Genomic DNA, 25,784 nt, shown 5'->3' with positions numbered 1-25,784 from the left:
CTTGATCTGTTGCACGCTTGCTGGAACTTAAATGTGTACGCTACTAGAACGTGTGGCTGCCTTGGCTGCTTCGTCTGCCATTTCGTTTCCCCCGATCCCTACATGACTGGGAATCCAGTGTAAGACGACTGGGCGGTTTTGTCTTTGGAATTCCTGTAGCTGTGCGAGGATCGAGGTTATGATGTGGACGTTGTCTCTTGGTTGACTGTGTTGCAGCGCCTGCATGGCCGATTTCGAGTCCATGTGAATTATGATGGACTTGTGTTGTGTTGCAGCGTATTGTAGGGCCTTTGAGATTGCTACCAGCTCTGTTTGTAGGGTGGAGCAGTCATTAGAAAGTCTCCATCGGAGGGTCTGACCTTGGGTGTAGAAGGCCGCTCCAGATGTATGATGTTTTGGATCCACCGAGCCGTCTGTGAAGTATGATGCTGCATCAGCCGGTGTCTCGGTGGCTATGGCTTCCAGAGTTATTTTTTGAGGTCCTCCTTCTGGAGGTTGGCTTTGCTATCACCTAGGTCGGTAATTTTGAATGTGGCTGGTGGAGGGCTCCATGGTGGAGGAACTACATAACCATTGTCTCGTGTGTCTTGGTTGTTCTTGACGAGTGCTTCTGCTTGCAGGTGTCGGATGACCTCGCTTGCCTCGTGCGACCAGGTGGCCCCTCGCTCTCTGTGGTTGAGGTGGAGGGAGGCACTGATTCGCGTTTTGGCCGCTGTGGGCTTATCTGATCTACAGATTTTGGCGAGGAGACCGGCTGTCACCTGCTTGACTCGTACTGCCAGGGATGGTAGTTCAGTTTCCATTTGCAAATTGCAAATTCTGGTCCACATGGGTGCTCCGAGTATGGCCCTGAGAGCATTATTTTGGATAACTTCTAGCTTAGCTATCTGGTCTTCTCTCAGTCCAATGAGTGCTGGAGCACTGTAATCTACCAGCGATCTGATGGCGGCCGTGTAGTAGGCTTTGAGCACATGAAAGTTTGCTCCTGCGGTTGTGCTGGTGAGCGACCTCATTATATTGTGTCTGCTCTTCGTCCTGTGCCTGAGATACTCGAGTTGCGGCTTGAAGGTGAGTTTCTGGTCAAACCAGATTCCAAGACACCGGTGGGTGTTGGTCCAGACTACTGGCGTGTTTTGTATGGAGAGCATCTTGTCTGGTGTGTCTGTGCAGATGGCCATCGCTTTCGACTTGGCTGGATTTATCTTGAGTCCAAGTCTGTTGCACTCCTCTTCTATAAGTTGGAGTGCGTGTTGCGTGTTGGCTAGTCTGTTTGATCCTCTTACTATAAGTTGTAAGTCGCCTGCATAGCATAGGCGCTTGGCTGTTTGTCTGAAAGGAAGTTTGACAAGATTTTCCATCAGGACATTGAACAGCATTGGACTGAGGATGCCTCCTTGTGAGGTTCCGTTTTCATGGACCCTGTAGCTTGAGGTTGCTCCCTGAAAGCGTACTCTTGCTTCTCTCTGTGTGAGGTAGTTCTGGATCCACCCCAGCAACCTTCCTTTGACGCCTTTTTCAGCGAGCGTCGTTATAATGGCCAGTGGATTTGCTAGTTCGAAGGCTTTCTCCAGGTCGAGGAAGACCACCAGAGCTGGTTTGTAGTCCACTGTGCTGAGTATCTCGGCGATGTTGTTGCCTGTGCCGGTGCTCTCGGTGTAAGCAAAAATGTGAGGGTGTGGGCTGCCTACTTTCCACTTGAGTCGGTTGAGAGACATTCTTTCTCCCGTCTTCGCTATGCAGCTGAGAAGGGAGATGGGTCCCGGTTTGTCTGGTTCTCTGGGCTTCGGAATGGGCTGTATATCTGCCTTCTTCCATTCTGGTGGAAGTCTTTGTGCTGTCCACGAAGCATTGATAACTTGTAGCAAAGCCTCGTGTCCGGCTTTTCCGGCATGGGAAAGCATGGAGTAGGTTATCCTGTCGGCCCCTGGTGCTGTGTCCTTGCTTCGTTTTAGCGACTTCTGGAGTTCTTGCTGGTTAAAAGGTCTGTCAGTGTCATCTTCACTGTTGCAGGCCTCTTCGATCATCTGGAGTCTAACCTGTCGTAGACGCCGTTGTGTCTCCTCCGCCTGTCTCGGGAGGTTTTTCGTTGCTACTCGGTCAGAGAACAGTTTTGCAAGTCTCTCGGCTTCCTCTTCTGGGTTGGGATGGGTTGCCTTCCCAGATGCCCTTCGGAACTGGGCCCACATCTTGCCAAGGGAGGTGTGCTCGTTCAGTTCGGAGCACCACTTGAGCCAGCTTACGTTTTTTATTTCTTCCTTCTCTTCCCTGGTATCCTTAACTATGACTTGCAGGAGATGTCTGTTTGTTTCCGTGGGATGTCTCCTGTAGTTTCTTCGGGCCATGTTCACTCTGTGGTTGAGTTCTTTCACCCTGGGACAGTAGTACCAGTAATCATTGTACTGTGTAAAGGCCTGGGAATTAGGGATAGAAATCTCTTACCAGACCAATCAGGTTCTTAATAAAGGAAAGTCAAGGACCATGGTTTTCTGAGGAATAGCAAACAACCGTTTGAGATTGACATCTCTTTACTATAAAAAATATAACACAAAACTCTGACACCACTCAACAAACAACAAATAATTACGGGAGTCAAACAATTAATGCAGTCAATAGTTAATGGAGTTAATAAATTAAGGGAAGCAAACAATTAAAGGAATCAAACAATTAATGGGAGTCAGCAATTAATGGATTCAAACAATTAAATGGAGTCAACAATTGATAGAATCGAACAATAAAGGGAAGTCAGCAATTAATGGAATCAAACAACCATAGAATCAAACAATGAACAGATATTTCCTATGGCAGTGGCCCTGGGGGAAGGTTCTGGAACACGGTGATGCACACTCAGGGTAGGGAAGCGTCCATTCAACTCCACACTCGAGCGACAGCTGCGGATTGTCTTGAAATGGCAGGAGAACACCGGGGCACAGACGGAATGAGATGAATTGACCGTCGTGGTATGTGGTAGTGGTAGATGACCAGAGAATTGACAGTCGATAGGTGAAGGTCTGGGGACACAGCCCACGAGTCCAGGACCTATGATGAGATCACAGCCAGAATTTGACGAACAGCGGGATAGCTAGATAGTGACTGTATGGCGGCTGGGTTGAATCTGCCTGTGACCCAGATAGTCGCTGCCGTTTTCACCTCTGTCCATCCGCCCCAAGTGTCGTCCGCACCAGCAAACGAGAGAGTTAGCAGCGGTAACGAGCAGGAAGATCGTATCCGCCCTTACTCACTGTCTTGATGTGGGTTTTGTTTTTGGGATAGCCTCTTCTGCTGCTTGGTGAAAGGCCTCGACCAATTGTTGATGGAGGGTTGTCTCGTCCACGGGTGCTGCGCCGGCCGGCTGTGATTTTTCGCGCCACTTATCCAGGTGTTTCTTAAAGAGTCCCCAGTCTGCCTTTTGGGTATTGTATCTCCATCTCGGCGGGGTTGGAGTGGGGAGATTTTTCACCTTCAGCGTTGTTAGGGTGGCGAAGTGGTCACTGGTCAGCGTGGGGTGTAGCTGCCAGGAGGCCGAAGGCTGTAGTGCACTGGAGACGAAGGTTAGATCTATCCTTCCTCCCCTAATGTGGGTGGGCTCTCCGGTGTTCAGGAGGCAGATCTCGAGTGTGTCTTGAAAGGTGGTGTATAGGTGAAGGCCGTCTTCATTTGTGGGGCTTACCGAGCTTAGGAAGGGATGATGTGCGTTGAAATCCCCTCCTATGAGTGTGGCGTGGTCAGCGGCTGAAGCGAATAAATGAGTCACCTCCAGTGAGCCCCTTGGGTTCTTGTAGATGTTGTGAACAGTTAATTCCCGTTCTTGGAGGGTTACTTTGACGGCCTGTGTCTCAATGTTTTCCCCACATGGAAATTGCTGCATGACCTCGGATGAGGGTATGCTTGACTTGACCAAGATCATACATCCTCTTGTTGATGCCTGCATGAAATGCCTCCTGTATATCTTGTAACCACTGAATTTGAAACAGTGGTGTTCTTGTAGAAGTGTTTCTTGTAGCAGTATAATGTTAAGCTTGTCCTTGGCTGCTGCTTCTTGCAGGAGGTGTTTCTTGTTTTTGATGCCCTGAGCATTAAATGTAAGTGTTAACACTCATAGGAGCGTTATTGGCTTGTTGCTGGAGAACTAAACCCTCAACGTTGACGCATACCAATACCATATAATTCGGTCAAAACCGGTTAAAGAACATTTCTCATATAACAAATGCTGTTATCTCAGGACACATATTATGAATAATACAATCAATATACAGTACATAGCCTGTTAACATCTTAAATATAACTCGCATGTTATAACTATTGGTACAGGAGACAATTGGTATAATATGATCAAATTACAGTACACAAATATACTTATTAAAGTTATTTAGAGTTTCTTAGCAGATTCTAATACTTCACGATAACTCACGTTTTAGGGTCTAGTGGTCTGAACCAACGTGTTGTCTGTCCTGTAGAAATCAGTAGACTACCCTCGAGGGCAATCTCAGCCCGGAGGCGAGGGCCATATGTTTTCGTATTGAAACACCTCAGCAGATTGGTCAGCAAATTCGTTGTCAACACTATATCTCTTATCTCACCCCCTCTCTCTCTCTCTCTCGCCTAGTTTATCTTATTATGGTTATCCCTCTCTTTCTCTCTCTCTTCTAGCTTATCTTACTGTGGCGGTAACAGTAAGGATGTTCAGGGTGCTGATGTTTTCCACCACTGCTTCATCGGGGACTTCTGGTGGTCCTCGATGGAAATGTTCAGGTCCGATTCCGACTGGATCAGGTTCATATCTTCTTGTTCTGTGGTTTTTGCCTTCTGGGCCGTGGTTCGGTTCAGGGGAGTTGAAACGTCCAATTTCTTTCTGGGAGTTGTCAGTATCTTTGGTTCTCTGGTGGCCTTTTTCGGTGTAGAGTGTACCTCGGCTGTCACTCGTGTGGGGACCGGCGTGGTGTCCTCCACTGAGGTGGCTGGAGCTGTGGCGACTTGCCCGAGGACGCTCCCCATGAGTATTTGGAGCTGTGTGGGTTGGATCTTGTGGCCCAGTAGTCCGGCTAGGCCCTCCGCGAAGGTTGTCAGTACCTTGGCTAGGTCTGATACGTGTATCATTCCTTCTGGTGCCTTGGTGTGTGCTTCTTTTGTCTTTTTCGTGGTTGTCGTTGTCTGCTGCTTGGGTGGCTGAGGTGTGGCCGTGGTGAGGCCAGGAAACTGGGCTGCACTTTGGGTGTTGACCGGCTGAGGAGGCTGGCTTTGTTGTTTTGGCCTTTGGGTTCCCCACACAAAGGTACTTGGTGGGGCTGGTGTGCAGGCCGGTCTTGCTGCTGGTCGGTTTGCCTGGACCCTCTTTGTCCTCTTAGAGCATCCAGGGTTCCAGGCGTGGTGTTTGCCCCCGCAGTTAGCACACTTGGGGGCAATTTTTTCTCCATTTTTCAACTTGGTGAGGCAGAAGTGTGTGCCGTGCTTCTATGCGCAGACTGCGCAGATTTCCTTGTACGTGCACCTCGTCTGATGGTGCCCGTATTTCTGACATCTGAAGCACCACAGGGGCTCCGGGACGAAGGGCCTCACTTTGTAGATCCCCAGGTTTTGAGGTCTATGGTGCTGGGAGGTGGACCGTAGTGCGTTATGAGCACTTGTTTTGTGGTGGCCGTCTTGTCGGACGGGGGAGAGCATCTCTCGGCTTTTATGATCTTCGGGTGGTTCTCCAGGGGTTCGAGGGGTAGTTCCTTTGGGTACCGGAGGACTATCGATTTCATCAGTTTCTGGGCGGGGTCCAGCTTGGTTGATGCAACGGTGGTGGAGTTTTTCAGGTAAGTGTCGAGGGTGGTGGCGAAGTCCTTGTCTTTGGGGTGAATAATCATCTCCCCCTTTAGGTTGGGCCGCACTGAGAACTTGGCCAGTGGATTTAGTTTTTCCATCTCTGTGATGGCAGCATATGTCGTTTTCGTGTCCGTTTTCGAGATCCGGCCAGCCGATCCCATATCTATATGATTCTGGAGCATAAGGAATCGAGGCACATGTAGCGCGAGAGCCAATCACGGGGGAGAACGCGTAAGGTGTGAAACTCTCTGATCTTGAGTTTGAGGTGGAAGGTCAAGACTAGGTCGGCGATTGTACCCCTACGTCGGCTCCATAGACCTAGTCTCTCGGCGTAGCTGGCTGTACGCGACACTCTCTGACCCTCTCTCACCATGAATGGTTACGAGTTTGATAACGTGGCGCGGATACGTCCAGAGACCCCCTGACGGAGACACGATGATCCTCCCCAAACTGGCCAGATATTTTGTAAATAACATTGATTATATGTTAAAAGAATATCCTTCCTTCCTTAGGCTTTAGTAAGCCCCTTTATAATATTTATACTGTATATACTTGTCACACTTGCCAGATGCTTCTGGTGTCATTGTACAGGGGTACCTAGTGACAGCACTAGGATCCCGCTTCCTCTATCAAGGAATAAACAATTGAAATTGAATTGAATTAATACGTCCGGATAAGCCGACCTGCCCCAAGAAATTAAACCTTCTAGTTCTCAAGAAGTTCTTTGAAACCAATGGGATCATGGGGGTCACCAAGGTGAAACGACTGAAGCTCCATGGTGACATCAAGATCACCTTCACCGAGAAGGATATGCCCGTACAGCTCGTGGAGATCCCAGACATCAACGGCATTCCTATAAAAATGATTGCCTTCAAGTCGGACAACCTGAAGCTGGGAGTAATCTCCCACGCCGAAATTACCCACGTGGACCAAGCAGAGCTGAGTGAGCTCCTCAAGGGACAACTCCAAGTCGTCAAGAAGCTGTCCGACACCACTGCCCTCATCGGACACCATGCAACCTTACCCAAGGAGGCTCAACTGGCGTGGGTAACTGTGCCAGTCAAGCCCTACTGCAGACCGAAACGCTGTCACAAATGCCAGCACTACGGACACACTGTCAACAAGTGTGAGGCGCAGGAGGACACCTGCTCCCTGTGCGGCAACCCCGGACACTGCTACACTGTCTGCCCTAACACAGTGAAAAAATGCGCTGCCTGTGGCGGCCCACATTCCTCTGCCGATCGGACCTGCCCCAAATGGAAGGAGGAATGCAGGATAGCCAAGGCTCGACTCGACAAGAAACTGAGCTTCAAAGAGGCCCTCCTTGCTGTACGCTCCCAAGACAAGAAAAAACCAGAAGAAAAGAAGACTCAAGAAAAGACACACTCCACAAAGAATCAAGAACACCACAAGGCCCGTGGAGCTGAAGCCCACGTGGTCAACCTCACCGTCTCCGACTTCTTCCACACCTATGAGGACATAAGACACGAGGAAGACGAACAAGACCCAAACACGAATGAATGGACACTTCAAGAGAGCAAGAAGAGGAGGAGAGTAAGAAGAAAATCAATTTCAAGCTAACAAGAATACCAAGACAGAAGACAGAAGACCAAGACATTTCCTCCAAACAAGAAAACAACACACACAATCAAGCCGACCAAGCACTGAAAAACCATGGCCCAACCCAACACGCACCTGACGCTTGACCTGACGCTCACCTGACTCTGTCCTGCCGCCTCCTCGCCGCGTCCAGGCGAGTTGCTGCTGCCTCCAACTTAAACTCCCTCACGCAAGCAGTGTTTAGCCACTGCACCTATTCTCTCCTTCTAAAATTCACTTCAATCCTCCCTTTATCCTTCCCCTGAACCTCCTTGCCCCCTGTCACTAGCATTTTATGTTATGTTATGCTGTACGCTGATTGGCTGGTAGGCGAGCGGCCTGAGCTCAGTTGGGAGTTGTAGGGGAGAGGATCCACTAGAGTAAAATATTAAAGAGCTCTTGTTAAGACTAGTTTTGGGCGGGCTAGTTAGCATGCTAACCAGCTCCTTTTGATGTATTTGTCAATAAATGTTTTGAAAATGAATTTGAATTGTGGAAGCGTTGTATCAATATAAAGTAAAGCCATCCATTTGTGATATGGCTTCCGTTGATTTTTTTTTTTTTTCACACTAAGGCTCATCTAAATTAAGGTAATACCACCAGTATTTTATTTTTCTGATTTTAGTTTTGTACGTAGGTTAAGGTGTGACCGTTGCCCTCCAAAAATAAAAAAATGGTCCTACAATGCTGTTCAAAGTTTTAGTGCTTTGTATTTATCTAGGAAACACCCCTGTAAATTTTCTTGGAGATCGGCTTTATAAAATAACAAGGAATATTATTATCTAATGAACAAATTTAGTGGAATTTCTTTTATTAGACTTATAAGATATACAAACACCAAGCAAATGATCGACCATATCAATCTTAATACCCCTAAAACAATATTATAGAATAGTACGAAATACATTAATCCCAATAATTGCATTTCTAGGTTCAAGACCCATTTCTCTCAACTGGCGTACAATGAAAAAAAGAATTACTACTACCCCGCAATGCCCGGAGTGTTTGAGGAGCGCCAGCAGGAGATGGCTGACTTCTTCCGTGAATCTCTAGCCCAACCATTTACACGTGGCGACTACAAGGAGCTGGTAGAGCTTTGTCTGCTGCTTGTAACATAAGAACATAAGAACATAAGAAAGTGGCATACTGCAAGAGGCTGACTGGCCCATACAGGACAGATCCCTTTCACACCCATCCCAGCACTTCCATGTGCCTATCCAACTTCGTCTTGAAGCTCCCTAGCGTCCCCGATCCTACTATAGCACTCGGTAGCCTATTCCACATATCCACAACTCTATTACCAAACCAGTGCTTGCCTAGAAAAGCTCCTCGCCCTACTGGGGCCACCGACATTTCCTCCTCACCTAAACATGCTTTCAACACAACAATATATATACAGAAAACGCATTGTGAGTTTCTATTCTACCTCATTCCTGAGTGTGAGATATCTACATGTACGTACGTTTGTGTGCCCATACAAAGAGAAAATAGACAACTAAAGAGAATTGACAACTGGCCACAAACAGTACGCTACAACCTCACAATTCTTCACGTTTATTCTGGGAATGTCAATGGCATTTTGCCATCTGCGACTCCTGTCAAATTCGTATCAAGTGAGTCGGAGTGACTGATGAAGCTGCTGCCTCTTATTTGAAATGTATTTCAATATATAATTGCACATTTTCACTGTAACTCACAAGAGATTAAATACTTAAATTGCCTATCTCTGTCCTTAGGAAACCGATGAAAATTAAAATGTGGATGTGCATCCTTTCTCCTCTTGCAAATAACACAGGGATGCGATCTACCCGGCATGTTGAACTACCGTGTACAGTGGCGCCAGTGTGAAAAATCAAAACGTATCCATATTCTTCTAAAAAATATAAAAAAGTATCCACTTTTTTCTTTAGTAAATTGACGAATTTCTTAGTATCTATGACAACAAAGTTAAACTGAAATATTATGGTGTCATCAATAATTTTACTGACAATGAGCTGGAGTTCTCGGGCCATTGCGAGAAGAAGGTAAATCAGGCAAATAAATTACTGTATTGGGTCTTATAAGAAGGTCGTTCAGATATCTAGACGGTCCGTCCCTCGTAACGATCTTCATGAGTGAAGTGCTTCCCCATCTGGAGTACTGTCACCCCGTCTGGTCCCCGAGATATGCTAGGGACTGTCAGTTGGTTGAAAATGTTCAAAGGAGGGCCACCAGACTGGTGCCTGCACTTCGGCACCTCAGCTACCCTGAGAGATTGGAGCGCCTGAACTTGCCTAGCTTATACTACAGACGGGCAAGGGAGGACCTAGTTGAGGTGTATAAGCATCTCGGGGGGCACTACTCAGTTGAGTGTCCTTACTTGGAGCTGGCGGACGCTCGCCCCACAAGGGGTCACAGCTCAAGATTGAAGAAGCCGCAAGTCCAGAAAATTGAGGGCAAACTTTTTTGGAGTGAGAGTTGTGAACTCTTGGAACAATCTACCAGAGAGTGTTGTGACGGCACCGAGTGTGAGCTCTTTCAAGAGAAGACTTGACCAACACTGGAGCGGGTTCAGGTACATTCAGGAGCCGGTGCATACCCAGTATTTGCTAACAGTGCGTGACAGAGGCGTGACTGATCGCCCAAGCGGCTAACGAGTCGATCATTTGGTAAAGAGGATAAAAGAAAAGGATAAGTAACAGAGACGTTGTAGTGGATTCCTTCCCTACAAACGCTGTTTGTCGCTGAGTAGTCGACCCCGCGAATTCCTCAGTGTATGCCTCGTGGTCTGGGTCAACCAGCGCCGCTATACATGACGGAGGTCAACTACTAAGCCACGCCTACCTCCGCTATATAAGACCTGACCTCGTGGTGACCTACCTCTCTCTCTTCTTCTAGCTACAGCCGCAGCAAGCTACACCACCTCCTCCTACTCCTGCCTGGCGGTCCTCGCTCCCGCCGGCGAGCATGGCGACCCACAAGCTCGTCCTCCTCTGAGCACCCTCACCAACCAGCTCTCTCTACATCACGCTTGTAACCACGTTGCCTTCCCAGCAACAAGCTGCATTGTACATCCAATACAACATGTATACAGAGAACACATTGTGAGTTTCCTTCCTCCATCCCTCCTGAGTGTGAACCAAACATCTCGTACCCCACAACGTGACCGATCGCCCAAGAGGATAACGAGTCGATCAGTGGTGTAGAGGATAAGAGTAAAAGTAAATAAAATGGCTATTCTTGGCTGTAGTCCAAGATTTTTAAAACACACAGACGACAACGTGACGTTACATAAGGACGACTGTAGCGTCATCCTAATTCTGGACTACATAAAATGACGTCACTGTGCTCTGAGGTTGCAGCTAGTATTATTACCGACTCATTCCTGTCTTGGGTATATAATTCTTTGGTTCATATGTGATAAACAGTTGAGGTCGTGATGATTACTATTCATCAAATTGAGCTAATTTCAAGATCTCTTTAGCAACCTTTTCTACTGTGTTTGATAAACTGTATGGGATTATCAGGGTTATTTTACTGAATTCACACGATATTTGTATTCATTTATTGAATTATACCGAGTTTGTATTGATCTGGGTGAAGTTTAGCAAGTTTTTAGCCTTTTACCTGAGTGACTTTTGGGACTGAGAGTTGGTGACATTGAAGAGGGAAGGTGCTGTGTTTCTGCTGTTGCTAATATAACATCACTTGCATTCAACAGGAGTGGCAATGTCAACATAGATGAATTGATTTGTATTTCACTAGTGTGTAATAGGAAGATAACGTGAGTTGTAGGATAGGTGTACTATGTTGAAGTGAATAGAGTGAAGGATAATGTTTTTTAATCCTGTATGAAGTCTACAGCGGCTGACAAAGTTCATGTGACTTGGCAATGTAGAATTTATTTATCAACATTATTCTCGCAGTAAATTTATCCTTTTTTATTTGGTAAATTTTTCTTGTAGTTCCGTTCACTTGTAGTAAGTTAAAAATATATTTTTCTTGTGTATTTGTGTGTGCTGAGACCGAATATGACCTTCCTTTTGGGCGGAAATTAGCCCTTGTTTTTTAGCGATTTTTTTTCGTTTGACGTTTTCCGAGAAAAAAAAAAGTGCATAAGCGACTAACAAATACACAATAAAACACTAGAAAAACAATAACCAAACCTAACCTGACCTGACCTAACCTAACCTAACTGACTCTCACCATATGATGGAATCACCTATTTCTTACCTTATTGGCCTGGTTCTTGTTCGTCGTTGCATTCTGGGATTCTTACCCAACGCCACATATGTTGGTCTTTGCTATATTTACATTCAGTCTTGCTCTTAGTACACTTTACTGAGGTTGGAAGAACACCATGCGATCGAAAAAATGCTATAGTTTCTTCTTTTTTTTTCCCAAAAACTCGCAATCAGCTCCATATACTTTAAGTGACACCCATCGCAGACTTCCATGGTTGGAATTGAACTTGAATTTCAAAATATGAGAGACCAAAAACAATAATCGAATTTGATTGGGACAAAAATACCGCGAATTAAACCCAAAAAAATTTTATTTGGTTTCAAAATAATAAAGGCTTTTGATTGGCTGTGTGACGTGTACAGCAACGCATGCGCAGGATGATTTATGAAGGGGACGCAGGAGACACGCAGTGTTGGAGGAGAGGCAGACGATAATGGCGGGATGTTAATGGAAGAAAATAGAAAATATTTTAGAAGAGCTATCTCCGTTATTATACATTTCCTCCGGTAACGTAATAGATTAAAATTATCTTATACTGTACTATGACGAACGAAACTCCTACAACGAACATTATTTAATTTTTTGTTTTTTTTGTTTTTTAATAATTTATTGTTTTTTATTACAAGTATTAATGATATTCTTTATTTCAGGGGTTTAGATGCATATTTATGCACTTTTTTACAATTTTATATTATATTTTTCAGTGTTAAGTGGTTGTATTTGGGGGCCTGGAACGGATTAATCCTATAACGAACGAATGCTATAACGAACAAGGTTCTAGAACCAATTAGATTCGTTATAGCATACCCCACTGTAATTAGACGTCTTATCCGAATATGATAATAGATTAGTGGTAGGAATGAACGGCACTACAAGAAAATAATACCTTTTTTATTTTACCACTTTAGCTCACGAGGTGAACTATGGGTTTTAATCGATGTTTATATTGATTTTTGTCGGAAATCACTCGTTTTTACACACCTCCCCACACTACCAAAAAAGTGATTTCCAACAAAAATCGGTAAAATTGCAGATTACAGCAACCAAAGAATCTGATAAAAAAAAATTCTGGTGGTTTTGATGCGATCAGTTCAAATCCGGGTAAATTTTTTACTTTACAACAGGAGTCCCTATGGGTTGACCAATATGTTTTTCATATGTATTTTGGTGTGTTATAAACGAATCTGACCTTTATTTTGTGCGGAAATTGCTTGTTTTTGCTCCCCCCAACAATAATGGGGGAGAGCCTGAGAAATCAGGGTGTTTGGGTGGGGGAGAACACGAGTCATCTAACCTAACCTGACCTCTAGTCGGGGCCTCCTCCTCCTGGACCCCCGGTAGGCCTAACCTGACCTTTAACTGGGGGCGATAGGCCTAGCTTAAACTAACCTAAATGTATCAGTAGTTCAAAACTTTGGGGCACACCATGTCCGAAAGTACAATACCTTAGTTAGAAGTGGAAGGACCAGGTAAGAATTGGATAGAATAATCGTCTTTCTCGTAAAACTCTGTAATAAACTTAAAATAATCGTAGGAGCACAATGACAACCAACCAACACCATGGCTGGCTATTGCTAGACTGGTCAATGAAATTATCAGGGCTGCTTCCTTTGAAAAAAATCAAATGTTATTGGTCGAAAAAAATTCTCGTGAAGGTATCAATACATAAATGGTCACGACTGGATGACGTCAGTCAATATTGTGCATGCGTGATGCGCCATTAACATCTCCTCACAGAAACGAAGACTGAAAAGTATGTAAAATCAATTAGATTCAATTGTGTCGCTATTTTCCTTGTGGAATGGCACAAAAATCGTGCGCCCCCCGACCTGGCCGTGAAAATGCTGCCAACTTTAAAACTACACGCAAATATTCTTGGGTACATCCAGGGTGTCATCCGTGAATAATAGAAGACCGTAAAATAAAAATTAGCGAATTGCCCGGGCTTCAAATTGGCCTGAAAATGCCCATGATATTGGTCAGATTTAAAATAAAATTCTGAGGGTCTTACAGTGCCCCCACCCCCCCAAAAAAGAAACAGCTGGGTGGACGCGCTGTGCTCACCATATTCCCCCACCCACATCTTTTTGGACCCCCTCCCCCTTTTAATATTCCTAGACCCCCTCTGGTCGTGTGTAACTGTGGTCTAATGTTACCGGGAGATGTAGTAGTTTCTACTGAACGTTGCTTCTGTTAAATTGAAATACATATTTTTGCTGTGAAGTACGGGTAATGCCCAGTGGTATTCTGATATTTTATACCAGTGTTAACGTAATTGTACCCACTTTTAAGCTAACCTCCGGGAGTGGTTCCTGTGTTTTGTGCTCTGGAAAAGTGTTCATATCCTCTACTTCATGCGTAATAAATTACCTTAATGTTTTTTGTGCTGTCATTACTACTGCAGCATTTACTTTTTATTCTCCCTAATAATTTGTGCTATTGAATAAACTCTAGAACCCAGGAGCCTAGCCCTGGCCACGTTGCTACCTAATGTTTAAAAGGTTCATGTTATGTTTTACATTTTGAGAGAAAATCTGGTGATGGCAGCCAATGATGAGTATTGAAGATACAGTAGAAACATATAAAAGATTTATAAGAAACAAAGAAGAAAGAAATATAGAGAACTAAGAAAGAATTAAGGAGAAAAATAAAATAAAACAGTACAGCTCCTCCCCGACTTACGACCTACTCGACTTACGTCCACCCGCACTTATGACCTGCCTCAGTCGTACCAAAATTTGATCAAATTATGTATTTTCGAGTCCCAAAGTCAGTACACAGACAAAATTTTCATCTGTAATTCACTTTAAAATGGCTGGCAAGCTTAAAAGTGAGTGTTTTGTGGTGCTGAGAAGAAAAAGAGACACCCATTTTAGATTTTCTATATGTTATTTAAGTATTTCCGACTTACGACCATTTCGACTTGCGACCTGGATGTCGGTCTCTAATCCCGTCATAAGTCGGGGAGTAGCTGTACCTAGAAATTTTAAGAGAAGCGTAACAGAAAACTTAATACACCTAGAAATTGAAAAGAAACTGTACTTAGAGAATTAGTAAATAAAACACAAAAACAATGAGAAATTATAAATTAAAGAATAATTAGAAAAAATCATAGCAAAAATTTAAACCCCCCGTACAACAGAACATGCCATGACATAGGAATGTGGCTAAAAAAAAGGATTACACCTGTAGTTCCAAAATTACTGGAAATTTGATGAGATGGACTGAAATAAAAAGGTCGTGTATAAAGCTTGAATGTCAGTGTGATGCAGTAAATGATTCTGCTACAATTACTATGCACAGCTCTTGAGACAAATGAGTGTTCTGTGAAGCTTCTTTAATGATCTTAATCACTCTCACTACTTTATTTTTTTTCAGTACTCCATTGAAACTATCAGGAATACCCTGTACCTGTTATTTTGTTTGAGATCCCATGTAAAACATTTTTATTAGACTTGACACAGCGATAGGGTCGTGAGGGTATCAGATATTGTTGCACTGGGTCGTGGGAAAATTAGTTTGAAGAAGACTGGGCCATGGTGTCATTTTATATAACAGTTCAAATGGAAAGATTACTATACTGGGTAATGGTTTAGACATGAAACTTCCCAGTTTGGATACAATATACTGCATGGTCTCTTAGTCCTTCCCACAACCTCTCTGTTGCTTGATGATTTTCAAAGATCACAAGTCTTTCATCACAACCCTTTGATCATAAATGGTCAAGGGCTGAGATGGTTGACTTGAATACTGTACCTACCCTGGATTTTTGGAGCTCTCTTTTCTATAGTTGGGGACTCAAATTGCAGCGATCTTACATGAATGAATACCTTTGCTGGCCATTTAGGCAATGAGCGTGTCACTGTACATCTTCAAGGCCTCTAGACGTAGACATCGTTCACTCAAGTAATGCGTTCCTGTTGGGTCTGCTGGTAGATGCACTGAGGGTGTCTGTGGTCACTTACTCAGAGGCTATATCCTGCTTTAGTTCCTAATTTTCAGTTCATTTTACCATAAAAGTGAAGTCATGCAAAATAATCAAACTGTAATTGATGTATTTTTCTTTCAGGTTTTGACCTTGATATCATCAGATGCTGAAGTTGTTAACCTTAGGCTCTCTGTCTTCAAAGGCATATTCATCTGTCGTCTCTCCTTCCAAGCACTTGACTATCAGAACTCAGATTAAAACAATGTTAGGTAATTCTGGGTAAGTTTGTCTCTGTTATACCTACACTGAACATTTTTTTTTAATTGGTATCTTGACAGAGCTTAAGAAGTGATTTATTTTTAATTTTCATTGGTTTACAGACCTTAAGAAAGTCTCATTGATGTTATTCTTGGTTTTATGAGCAGTTGTAGGCCACGAGTTTTGGCCAGGTTGGTACATTCAACCACAGGTGCAGGGTATTGGTATACACCATTTTATACCATGTGGATTAAATTATCTGGTAACACTTGTGTAGAGAACTGACAGAATTTCAAAGTGACCTGTACAGTAATTTAAGTTTAATTCCTGCAGATGTTTTATGATTACTGTACTGTACATATGAATACTGTACTGTGCTGTCAAATGTTGAAAACATTCCTAAAATATGATGTGAATAGAACTGGGTATTGTTGCTGCCAGAGCTAGACCAGAGAATTTTCTAAACAACGAGCGGTCAATACAGCATTATCTCGATTTAACCAACTAATACGACCCACCCCTTTCCATTGAATCAAAATTTTCCCTAAATTGAATTTTCGTTATTTTCGCTCGATTTAGCGAACTAGTTCACTAAATCTAGCGTGATTCCGTTAAATTCCGCACTAAATGTGTCACTTGGCGCATGGGGTTTGTTTACATCTGCTCGATCTGTGTCTTGCCGCCACCGCATGTGTTGTTCACTGTTACCTCTTGGTCAACTAACTACTGTGCTTAGACATCATGCCAAAAGTCTCTCAGAAAGGAAGTGGTGTGGGGGAGAAAGTCAAAAGAGTACAGCTATCAATTGGGAAAAGGTTTGGAAAGTATAGAAAAAATGAAAATAAACACCGAACACCCATAGTTTAAGGTAGACCATGAATTATGTTTTGAATGGGTCTATGTACACATCATGTGTCTGATGTGTCTCCGTAGGTGTGAGGATATTACAGTAGAACGTCGATTTAAAGCGATGCAATTTAAGATTATTGATTTAAAGCAACACCCACAATTAAGGACAATGTTTTAATTTAAGGCGAATCTTTCCTATTTTGTGCGAGTCAATCTGGTGCATCATACTTTAAAATTTGCGCCTAATGTTTCTCTGGGCACGCTACACTGTCCTTAAGGCAAAGCTGTACTGTACATGTACTCAAAGTAATGTACTAAATGATTACTAAAATTTTTGTCTCGTGCAAACTATAGCATGATTATATTCAAATTAATCACTATCTTTTAAGAATTTCAGCAATGTAAATTATATTCTCCCCGGTCACTTTTGTGACAATTTATAAAAAAAAAATTAAAACTCAAGCTAAAGGACATAAAGAAACATATAAATACTTCACTAGACCTCGGTGCCAACTGTCACTGTCACCTCCCCCATCCTCCCAGCCAGGGTTGGGTAGTTATTGGCTTACAATTTTTATCTTATATAATATATATTATCACAGACTAAAGTTAGGAGAATATAATTTGCATTGCTAGAATCCTTGCAAGACAGAGAATAATTTGAATATAAACATCATATATTTTGCACAAAAGATAAAAATTTTAGCCCTTTGTAATAAAAGTACTGTAATTGGAACATGTCAGTTCAGTGACATTTTATAAGAGAAAAACTTAGTCACCTCTCTTCCCATCAGCTGATCACTAGTAAACAGACCATTTCACATCCCATAATTTTAGCTGTGTTGATTTATGAGTGTTTGTTTTAACATAATACTCCAAAAAACAATGTTTTGTTTATTCTAGGAGATGGGCTGAGGTGCATTTGGGTAGGCTCAGTCTTTTTAGTATTTTGAGTTTCTCTCAAGTACCAAACTAAATTATTCCATTGAAACAACACTTTGATTTAGTGCGAATTCTGTTCAAAGCGACCTCTCTTGGGACCTACCTCGCGTTATATCGACGTTCTACGGTAACGGAATTAATCTTGATCTAGTGAACTAGTTCACTGAATCGAGTGAAAAATAATGGAAAAAATTCCTCCCTCTAAATCAAGAGTATAGTATACTGTACATTACCATACTATAAATGATACAAGTTCAGGTGCACACAACCTCAGGAAACCTGGCCGATGCTCACCATAGCAAAGAATGTCAATGTCATTAGAGACTAAAATACATGAAGAAATGTTGAAACCCTCACCCCATTCATGGTCCCAGTATGTAGCGACAAATTTCTGAGGGGTAGAGTCCTCAAAACAAAATCCCAATTTATATCTAGGAGGACTATTGCTTCTCTTGAATGCTTAAGGGATTCTAAGGGCACTGACTTTTGTAATGGCCAACTTCTCCACACCCGTGACATTTTATTTTCAAGAACTTCTCACTCCGGGACGAAGGTACAGGAACAATGGGGTTAGGTTCAGTACTTCTCTTACCTATGTTACATGTAGAGTTAGACTGGGGTAGAAGCTATGAGCGGCAGCCAACTGCACAGCATTGTCTAGACTTCGCACGTTATGCTCTGGTAACAGGGAAGACATAAACTGATCAAGAATCAATGAATGGCCTGACAGAGGCATATAATTGTTCAATACCCCAACTATCAGTCCACTGATCAAACAACCTTTCTAGATAAATAAAAAAACTGTTTGTAAGTTTCACCAACTCTTATTTAGCAGCCTGGAAATGCTGCCTATGCCCACAGGGGATCTTGTTGGGGGCTTGTTTTACTTGTTTATAATCTGAGGACAATGATGTGGAAATGTCTACTGCCATTTTTATATTCAAAAGACTGGCAACACTCAGAACTAACCAGATATAAAGCCTTGTCCTCGCCATCTTTGAAAGCAGGCAAGCTAAGCCGGACCACCCCATCATTATAGACTGGACTGACTGAACTCTCAACTTGACTAATTCTAATTCATGGAAGAAAGTTTGTTATCCTAGGACCCAGGAAACTGGAAAATTACCACAGCAAGTTTGGTGTTGGTCCCAAGGGTCCCAGAACTAAAGGTCTGTATCTGTACAGGGTAATTGTACATATGCTGTGATAATCACAAGGAGCTAAAGGATGTGGATTCACACACTTGAATTTCATCATGTTTTTATTTTTAGGATCACCTTAAAATTAATTTCCACCAAATTAATAGCAAAAGCAGATTATTATTAATTACAGGTACTGTACTGTACATGGTTTACAGCAGGTGTCATCTGTTTATGAAGTAATGAATGTGACTGACTCGTAATGTACATAATCTTGTTTACACATGTCCAACATACGGTACTGTACAGTATATTACATATGTAAAAGAAAATAATATTGCAAGATTTAAGTTATTTTGTCACAAATATCAGGATTCATTTCAGCAGCACACCTCAATGGACGCTCCTACAGTCTCTTAAAATTCACACTGTAGAGCTTCCTGAATGTTAAGCTGAAGTTTTAACCATCATGATACTGTACTTATATTTATGAAAACTTTCAGAACAAACATTTCTCAAGTACATCAAGAAGAGGAGCTGGCCCGAGGAAAGTGGTTGGCACTCAACAATTTTCACTGGACAGACCACACGGGTAGGAAAAGGTACGGTACTGTATTGTTTATCATATTTGGACAATGTTCACCCCCCCCCCCTTTTTTTTCACCATTGGGTTCATCCCTAAAGGGGCCAATATATCATAAATGCTAAAATCGTGAGTCTGTTAAACATTGGAAAATTAAGAGTGTAGTTGAACACTGCCTGCTTATTATCTGACCACACTCCCTGTCCACCAATGCTTTACAGTAGACTCGCAACTTACGCAGATTTTCTTGCGCGGTTTCAACTACAGTATACGCCGGGGGTTAGATTACAATTTCCAACTCAAAATTTTCAAAATGTTTGTCTAATACAAACTATAGTATGTTTATATTCAAACTAATCACTATCTTATAAGAATTCCAGCAATGTAAATTAAATTCTCCCAGATCAGTTCAGTGATATTTTATAAGCAAAAAACAAAAACTCACTCTGAAGGACATAAATAAATAAATAAATAAATAAATAAATAAATAAATAAATGCTTCACTAGACCTTCCGGTGCCAGCTGTCAAACACATCACATCACATCACCTTCCCTCCCCCTCAACCCCATCTTCCCAGCCAGGCTTTGGTGTTTTAGGCTTAAAGTTTTTATCTTATGTAATATCACAGACTAAAGTTAGGAGAATATAATTTGCATTGCTAGAACCTTTGCAAGACAGCGAATAATTTGAATATAAACATCATATATTTTGCACAAGAAATAAAAATGAATCGCCTGTATCACATTACAGTAGTGATTTATGAGTTCTAGTGTATATGTACGTCTATACAGGGTATATACTGTAGTGATTTAATGCCGATTTAGGAGACTTTTAGGAGTGTTTCTGACTTTACGCATTTTTGGGCTTCACACGAGGTCCCAGGAGCGTAACCCTCGTGTGAGTCTAATGTATTTGTAAATTAAGAAGTGGTGGAACTGTATTAAGCCAGACAGATGGTGACCAAGAAAGGCAGTTAATCTGTAGGGGGACATTGTGAAGAAACTAGATACAAAGTATTGATGTCAGTATTTATTGATACTCTATGTGATTACATTTACAATAAACAGAAATATCTCCATTAGCCGGAATCCCTCAAACCCAGAACTCTCCGATAGCCGGAATTGAAATTTTCCGAGGGGCACATTTTCTGGAAAATTCCAAGAAAATTTTCCAAGTACCCGGAAAATTCCTGGAATGGGGGATTTTTTTCCGAAAATCTCTCATTCCTTGAAGTGCTCTGCATCAATTGTTCCGGCTAATGGAGATATCACTTACTGTACTTGTGCAAGTTAAAAGTGCTGGAAAGGCGTTCTAGCATAAATTAATCACTGCTGTGTACATAACAACTCCAAGCATGTCTCCTGCTCACCTACAGGTCCTTCAAGTAGGGGACTGGATGTATTAGGTGACTCCTGTCTTTACATTGTAATGGGGAGATAATATTAATTTTTTGTTATTTATCTTTCTTATTATTTCTTTAATAAAGTGTCTGTGTAATCGGAGATATCTTCTTTTTTATCATTTCCGATAGCCGGAATTTAAATTTGCTCGGAAAATCATTTCCAAAGCCAGAATTTTAAAAAAATTTCCGGCTTTAGGAACAAATTTTCCCAGGTTGAAAATTAAGAGAATTTTCTGAAAATGTCTTGAATAAAGATGAAAGTTAAAGTTTTTTTTTTTCTTTGGGGGGTGGGGGACCTGATTCTATGTCAGGGGGATTAGTGGTCTCATATTACTGACCTTCTGATGGAATGTCAGGTCACCCTTTCTTGGGTGGGGGATTAGTGGGTCTCATGACCTGAAGATGTCTTGAATATACACAAAACCTAAAGTATTTTTAGGGAGATTGTGATAAGTATAAGTATAAATGAGCAAAGTTGTATCCCTTCAACATTACATTACATAACATTTTAAAATATGGAGTGAGAATGATGTGAGTGATTAGAGATGTGGAGTGGAGAGGAGTGGTAACATGCACCAGTGTTGCCAAGTGATAAGCTCCTCAACAGCTGATGTGAGGGGACGGGGTCTTAGGCCTGCCACCAATGTGAGGGGGCGGATTTTTTAGCCTGCCACCAATGTGAGGGGGCGGGTTTCCTCTCCGTTTCTACACCTCCCTCATCTTACTTACTTCTCTTAGTTCTTACTCTTACTCAGTTCCGTCACCTATTCTTTGGTAGCATGGACATTCTTTTGGTAGCATGGTTGAGGGTCTAGGCACATGAGTATGGTAATTTTGGTATCAAGTCACTTGGATGGAAATAAAGGTAAAATACTGTGGGAGAAATGAATACACCTAAAGTACTCTAAAAACAAGTTTATTAATATGCAATCAGTGGGGAAAGATATTGTATTAATCATATAACTACCAGGCTCACCTCCTGGGCTTAGTGCAAACTCAGTACCTTCTTCTTTACTCTTACTCACAACATTACTGGTGTTACATTACATGGCACTCATTGTAGATTATTCAACATACAGTATACATAAACAATGACACTAGTATATGCAGGGGTCCACTACCCAACATGGGATAATTATTTCCAACTAATTATCCCTAATATACATGTTACAACACTCTCAGGACATTCACTTCCAAGGAGTAACCCAGGGCAGAACACTAGGGCTCGCGGCCTTTGTTATTGTGGGGTAGCCAGACACATGTCGGGTCTGGGGTCGGCCCAACGAAGTCGTCGGGCACATTAATCAGGCCGCATCGGTGCCATCTTTTCATATGTGATCCTGGCTGGCCATCTACTACATCCGAGGCCGTTGTTGGATGGTAGAGCGATTCAAGAATCCCAAGGATCTGGAGACAAACGGGGCAGCGTCAGGGGACTGAGAAACATGACAACACCAACAAACTCTCTTGTCTAGACGACAGACGTATTTACGTTATATTACTTCTACACTGGGTGAATGACAATTCAACTATTAAGTCATCAACACTGGTGAACACTGATATTCACTACAATTGACAGAATTAACTGAATGGCTAGGGAACCCAGAACATACCTGGAGACAAAAGGGACAGCGTCAGGGGACGCTCTCCCTGGCCATCTTGAGTTTATATACCCCTGAGTTGCCAGTGATCGCTACTCACGCAATGACAATAATTACAAACAAACTAACTGTTACTCATTCAAAGATGACCCTCAGTTGACAAAAGTCTGGCGAATTACTTGGGTTGATTTACACAGACTAATTCAAGATTGAGCTTCCCAGAAGAAAGTGAAATAACAACGCATTGATAACTGTCTTCACAAAGGCGGGACTTACTGGGAGGGATCGCGAGGGTAAACACGCTCCTTCTAGGGGTCGCGAACTCACTCATGTTTTGCGGGCGTGGAGTTTAATAAGAATCATTAGTTAAATAGATCAGCAGTCAACGTGACCATGACACTGATCTTTTAATTTGCCTCCATGCAGTCACACAACAAGACCCTCACTGGATGCTTGTTGTTTTAATTCGTGTGTGTGTGTGTGTGTTTTGAGCTTGCCAAGCACATTGTATAGATGAAGAGTTTGTTCAGGAGTCAGGTGGTGAGGTGACATGCCAAGACACTTGCACAACACACACATCAACAGCACTACTAAACCATTGTCTTATAACATTTAACTTTATAATTTATATTTTAAAATTAATTGATACATGATAGCTCGACAGGACTACTTTTGTACTTAGACAACTGATCAATGAATAAACCAGGGCATATGGAGACTCATTATACACTAGTGATGTAACAAAACTTTGAAACTGCAACCACATAAATTATCACAACCTGTACTCAAATGTACTGAGTTAATTACTAATATTATTATGTATGGTGCAAAATAAGGGATGTTTATACTCAAATTAATCGCCTATCTTACAAGAATTTTTGCCATGTAGATTATGTTCTCCTAAGTCAAGTCAGTGATATATTATAAGCGAAAAAAGTAAAAAAACCTGCCTTTCATAATCTCCCCCCCCCCCTCCCAGTCAGAGGGAAAAGGGTCTGTTGGGGGTAAAAGTGACCGGACACCGCCCCCCCCCCCTAAACGGCTAATTCCAGACACATCTGCGTGTGTGTGACTGACTGGTTGCGAGTTAAATGTCAGTTCTCAAGCAGCACTTGGTAACACTCATTTTCACTCCATCTCTCTCATCACCCACACCTTTCTTACTCCATGTTTTAAAACATAATGTTGAAGGGATACAACTTTGCTTAGTTCTACTTATATCTGTACTTATCACAATCTTTCTAAAAATACTTTAGGTTTTGTGTTTATTCAAGACATCTTCAGGCCATGAGACCCACTAAACCCCGGCCAAGAAAGGCTGACCTGACATTCCATCAGATCAGTTACACAAGACCCACTAATCCCTCACAGCTCCATGGGAGTGGAAAATAACAATCTTTGTTGTAACACACTGCTTCAGTCATGCCCATATCCTTTAAATCTTTAATTTTCAAATATATTTATTTAACCAAACTTTTAGGTAAACTATTCTTTATTATTATAGTACGGAAATGGAGTTTCTAACTTAATTAGAACTGTATTTATGGATTCCAGTAGTTTAAACTTAAGGAAAACATCTCTAGCACCCAGAAACATTCTGAGGAAGTGTGCATCTGTGTAAGAGGTCTAGTTTAGACACTTGGAAACTTTTACCAGTAACTGGAAAAGGTTCCGGGAATAAGGAATTTTTCCAGGTGTGAGAAAGTCGTCCGGGTAGCCGTAAATCTCTCACCCCCTGAAGTGCTCTGTACCATTGTTCCGGCTAACAGGGATATCACTGTAGTATTGCATTATAACTTCTATATCATTTTCTCTGTTTATGTTTTCTAAGTTAATATATTTTTCTGTCTTTATTTCTACTTTACTCTTGTGACTATTTCTATATTTTGCTTTTTTTACTAAGTGTTATTTTTTTCAATGTTTTTATTTATTTATTTATTTCAATATTCTTTATCCTTCTTTTCTATATCTTAAATAGTTGTTTCAATGTCATTACTGTTTCTTATCTTTCCTCTGACTTCTTTCAATATTTATCTGTGCTTAGCTACATTCTATACAATTGATTAACCTGGGAAAACCATATCATTCTTTAACAAAACCTATTGGTATAATGATGTTACTCACAAGGGCCCACCACCCTGGCTTTTATTAGAATATAACTGATATCCTTAAAAATGTTAGGTAGCGTGGTAGCGAGCTTAGGCACGTGAGTTACAGTATTTATTTTCTGAGAAGCAGTTGTTAGAAGGGAAAAAGTGTTGATACTAACACTTTACTAAATCAATATTTATTACAATCAAAAGTGAATAAGATGACAATTTAAACACACTCAGACAGGAATGGACCATTAGGTCTTACTTTATAAGTAACAAAATAGATCTTTATTATTTGTTACAACATTAAACAACTGTTATATTATTTCTTTGACAATAAAGATGGTCATTTTACACACTTGGTAATAGCACAGATATTAATACTTTCTTTATAACCTCATGAGTGAACAACATGGAACAGGTACCAGCTCTCAGTGGGAGCACACATTGATGGTTTACTCACAACACATATAACAAACCTAACATGGCAATAGCAATATTCATGGTTTCATACTCAACTGGGACAATTATATTTCTGCTAATTATTCCCATTCATATACAAGAACCCTACTTTGCACATGTAACTGAGATTAGTACACCAGTATCATTCACTGGTGTTTACTACAACAAATGAAGCGCACTATTAGCATCGGTTGGACTCCGATGCACGGCTAGAGAGCTCATCTCATGGGTGTATAGCTCCCAGAGTGTGTTACTCCTTGGTTTTAATCTCGCTGAATTAAAGGCATCTGGCTGGTAGGCAGCTTCCGATCCACGGCAGCTGCGGGTATTCAGCTACAACACACTGTGCCTGAGATACGGTGGGGGAAACGTCACAAAAGTGTCACCCTCCCTGGCGCAGACGTTTATATACGAGGCTAACTGGCAACTCGGGCATGCCAAACGGGCAATTCACGCCTTACATTTCATTTAGATCAGTTGCTGTACATTTGGCTATGAAAATCAGTGTCATGAGTCACATTAATTTCTTACATCTATTGTTACAATCTAATCAGAGTTCGAGCTTGCCAGGCAATATTGAAATGGACGTCAAATGCACAAGCTGACAACATCTTTCTTACGACTTTATAAAAAATACAGGCAAGGGCCTACTGAGAGTTTGCTGTTAGATCTTGGAGATAAGAAGACTGACATATTCTTGTCAGGATATTAATTACTTTATAAAATATAAAACTGACAATAATTTCAATACAAACATCAGATTCTCTGATGATTGAGAATCAAAACGCTCTAACTTCAGTATCAGTTTGGCACTCATGGTATCCCCCAAGGACGATGTTAGGGCTTCATCACTTCTACTGGCAGACTCTTTTCAAGCTTATTTGACAATTTAAGAACA

General features: G+C 41.9%; 1 protein-coding gene across 1 annotated transcript in view; it reads left to right on the top strand.

The window, feature by feature from the left end:
- The first annotated feature begins 10,810 nt into the window (after positions 1-10,810).
- Positions 10,811-25,784, top strand: part of LOC121857297 (ADP-sugar pyrophosphatase-like) — a 31,248-nt gene continuing 16,274 nt past the window's right edge. The window contains exons 1-3 of the mRNA XM_042353285.1: positions 10,811-10,895; positions 15,698-15,835; positions 19,248-19,346. Of these exons, the coding sequence (XP_042209219.1) occupies positions 15,720-15,835; positions 19,248-19,346 (215 nt within the window). The 5' untranslated portion in view covers positions 10,811-10,895; positions 15,698-15,719. The remainder of the gene's footprint in view (positions 10,896-15,697; positions 15,836-19,247; positions 19,347-25,784) is intronic.

This window comes from Homarus americanus, unplaced genomic scaffold (genome assembly GCF_018991925.1).
Source record: "Homarus americanus isolate GMGI-L3 unplaced genomic scaffold, GMGI_Hamer_2.0 scaffold20465, whole genome shotgun sequence".
NCBI classification, from domain to species: Eukaryota; Metazoa; Arthropoda; class Malacostraca; order Decapoda; family Nephropidae; genus Homarus; species Homarus americanus.
Note: the sequence above shows the minus strand (reverse complement) of the source record. Positions and strands in the feature narration are given on the sequence as shown.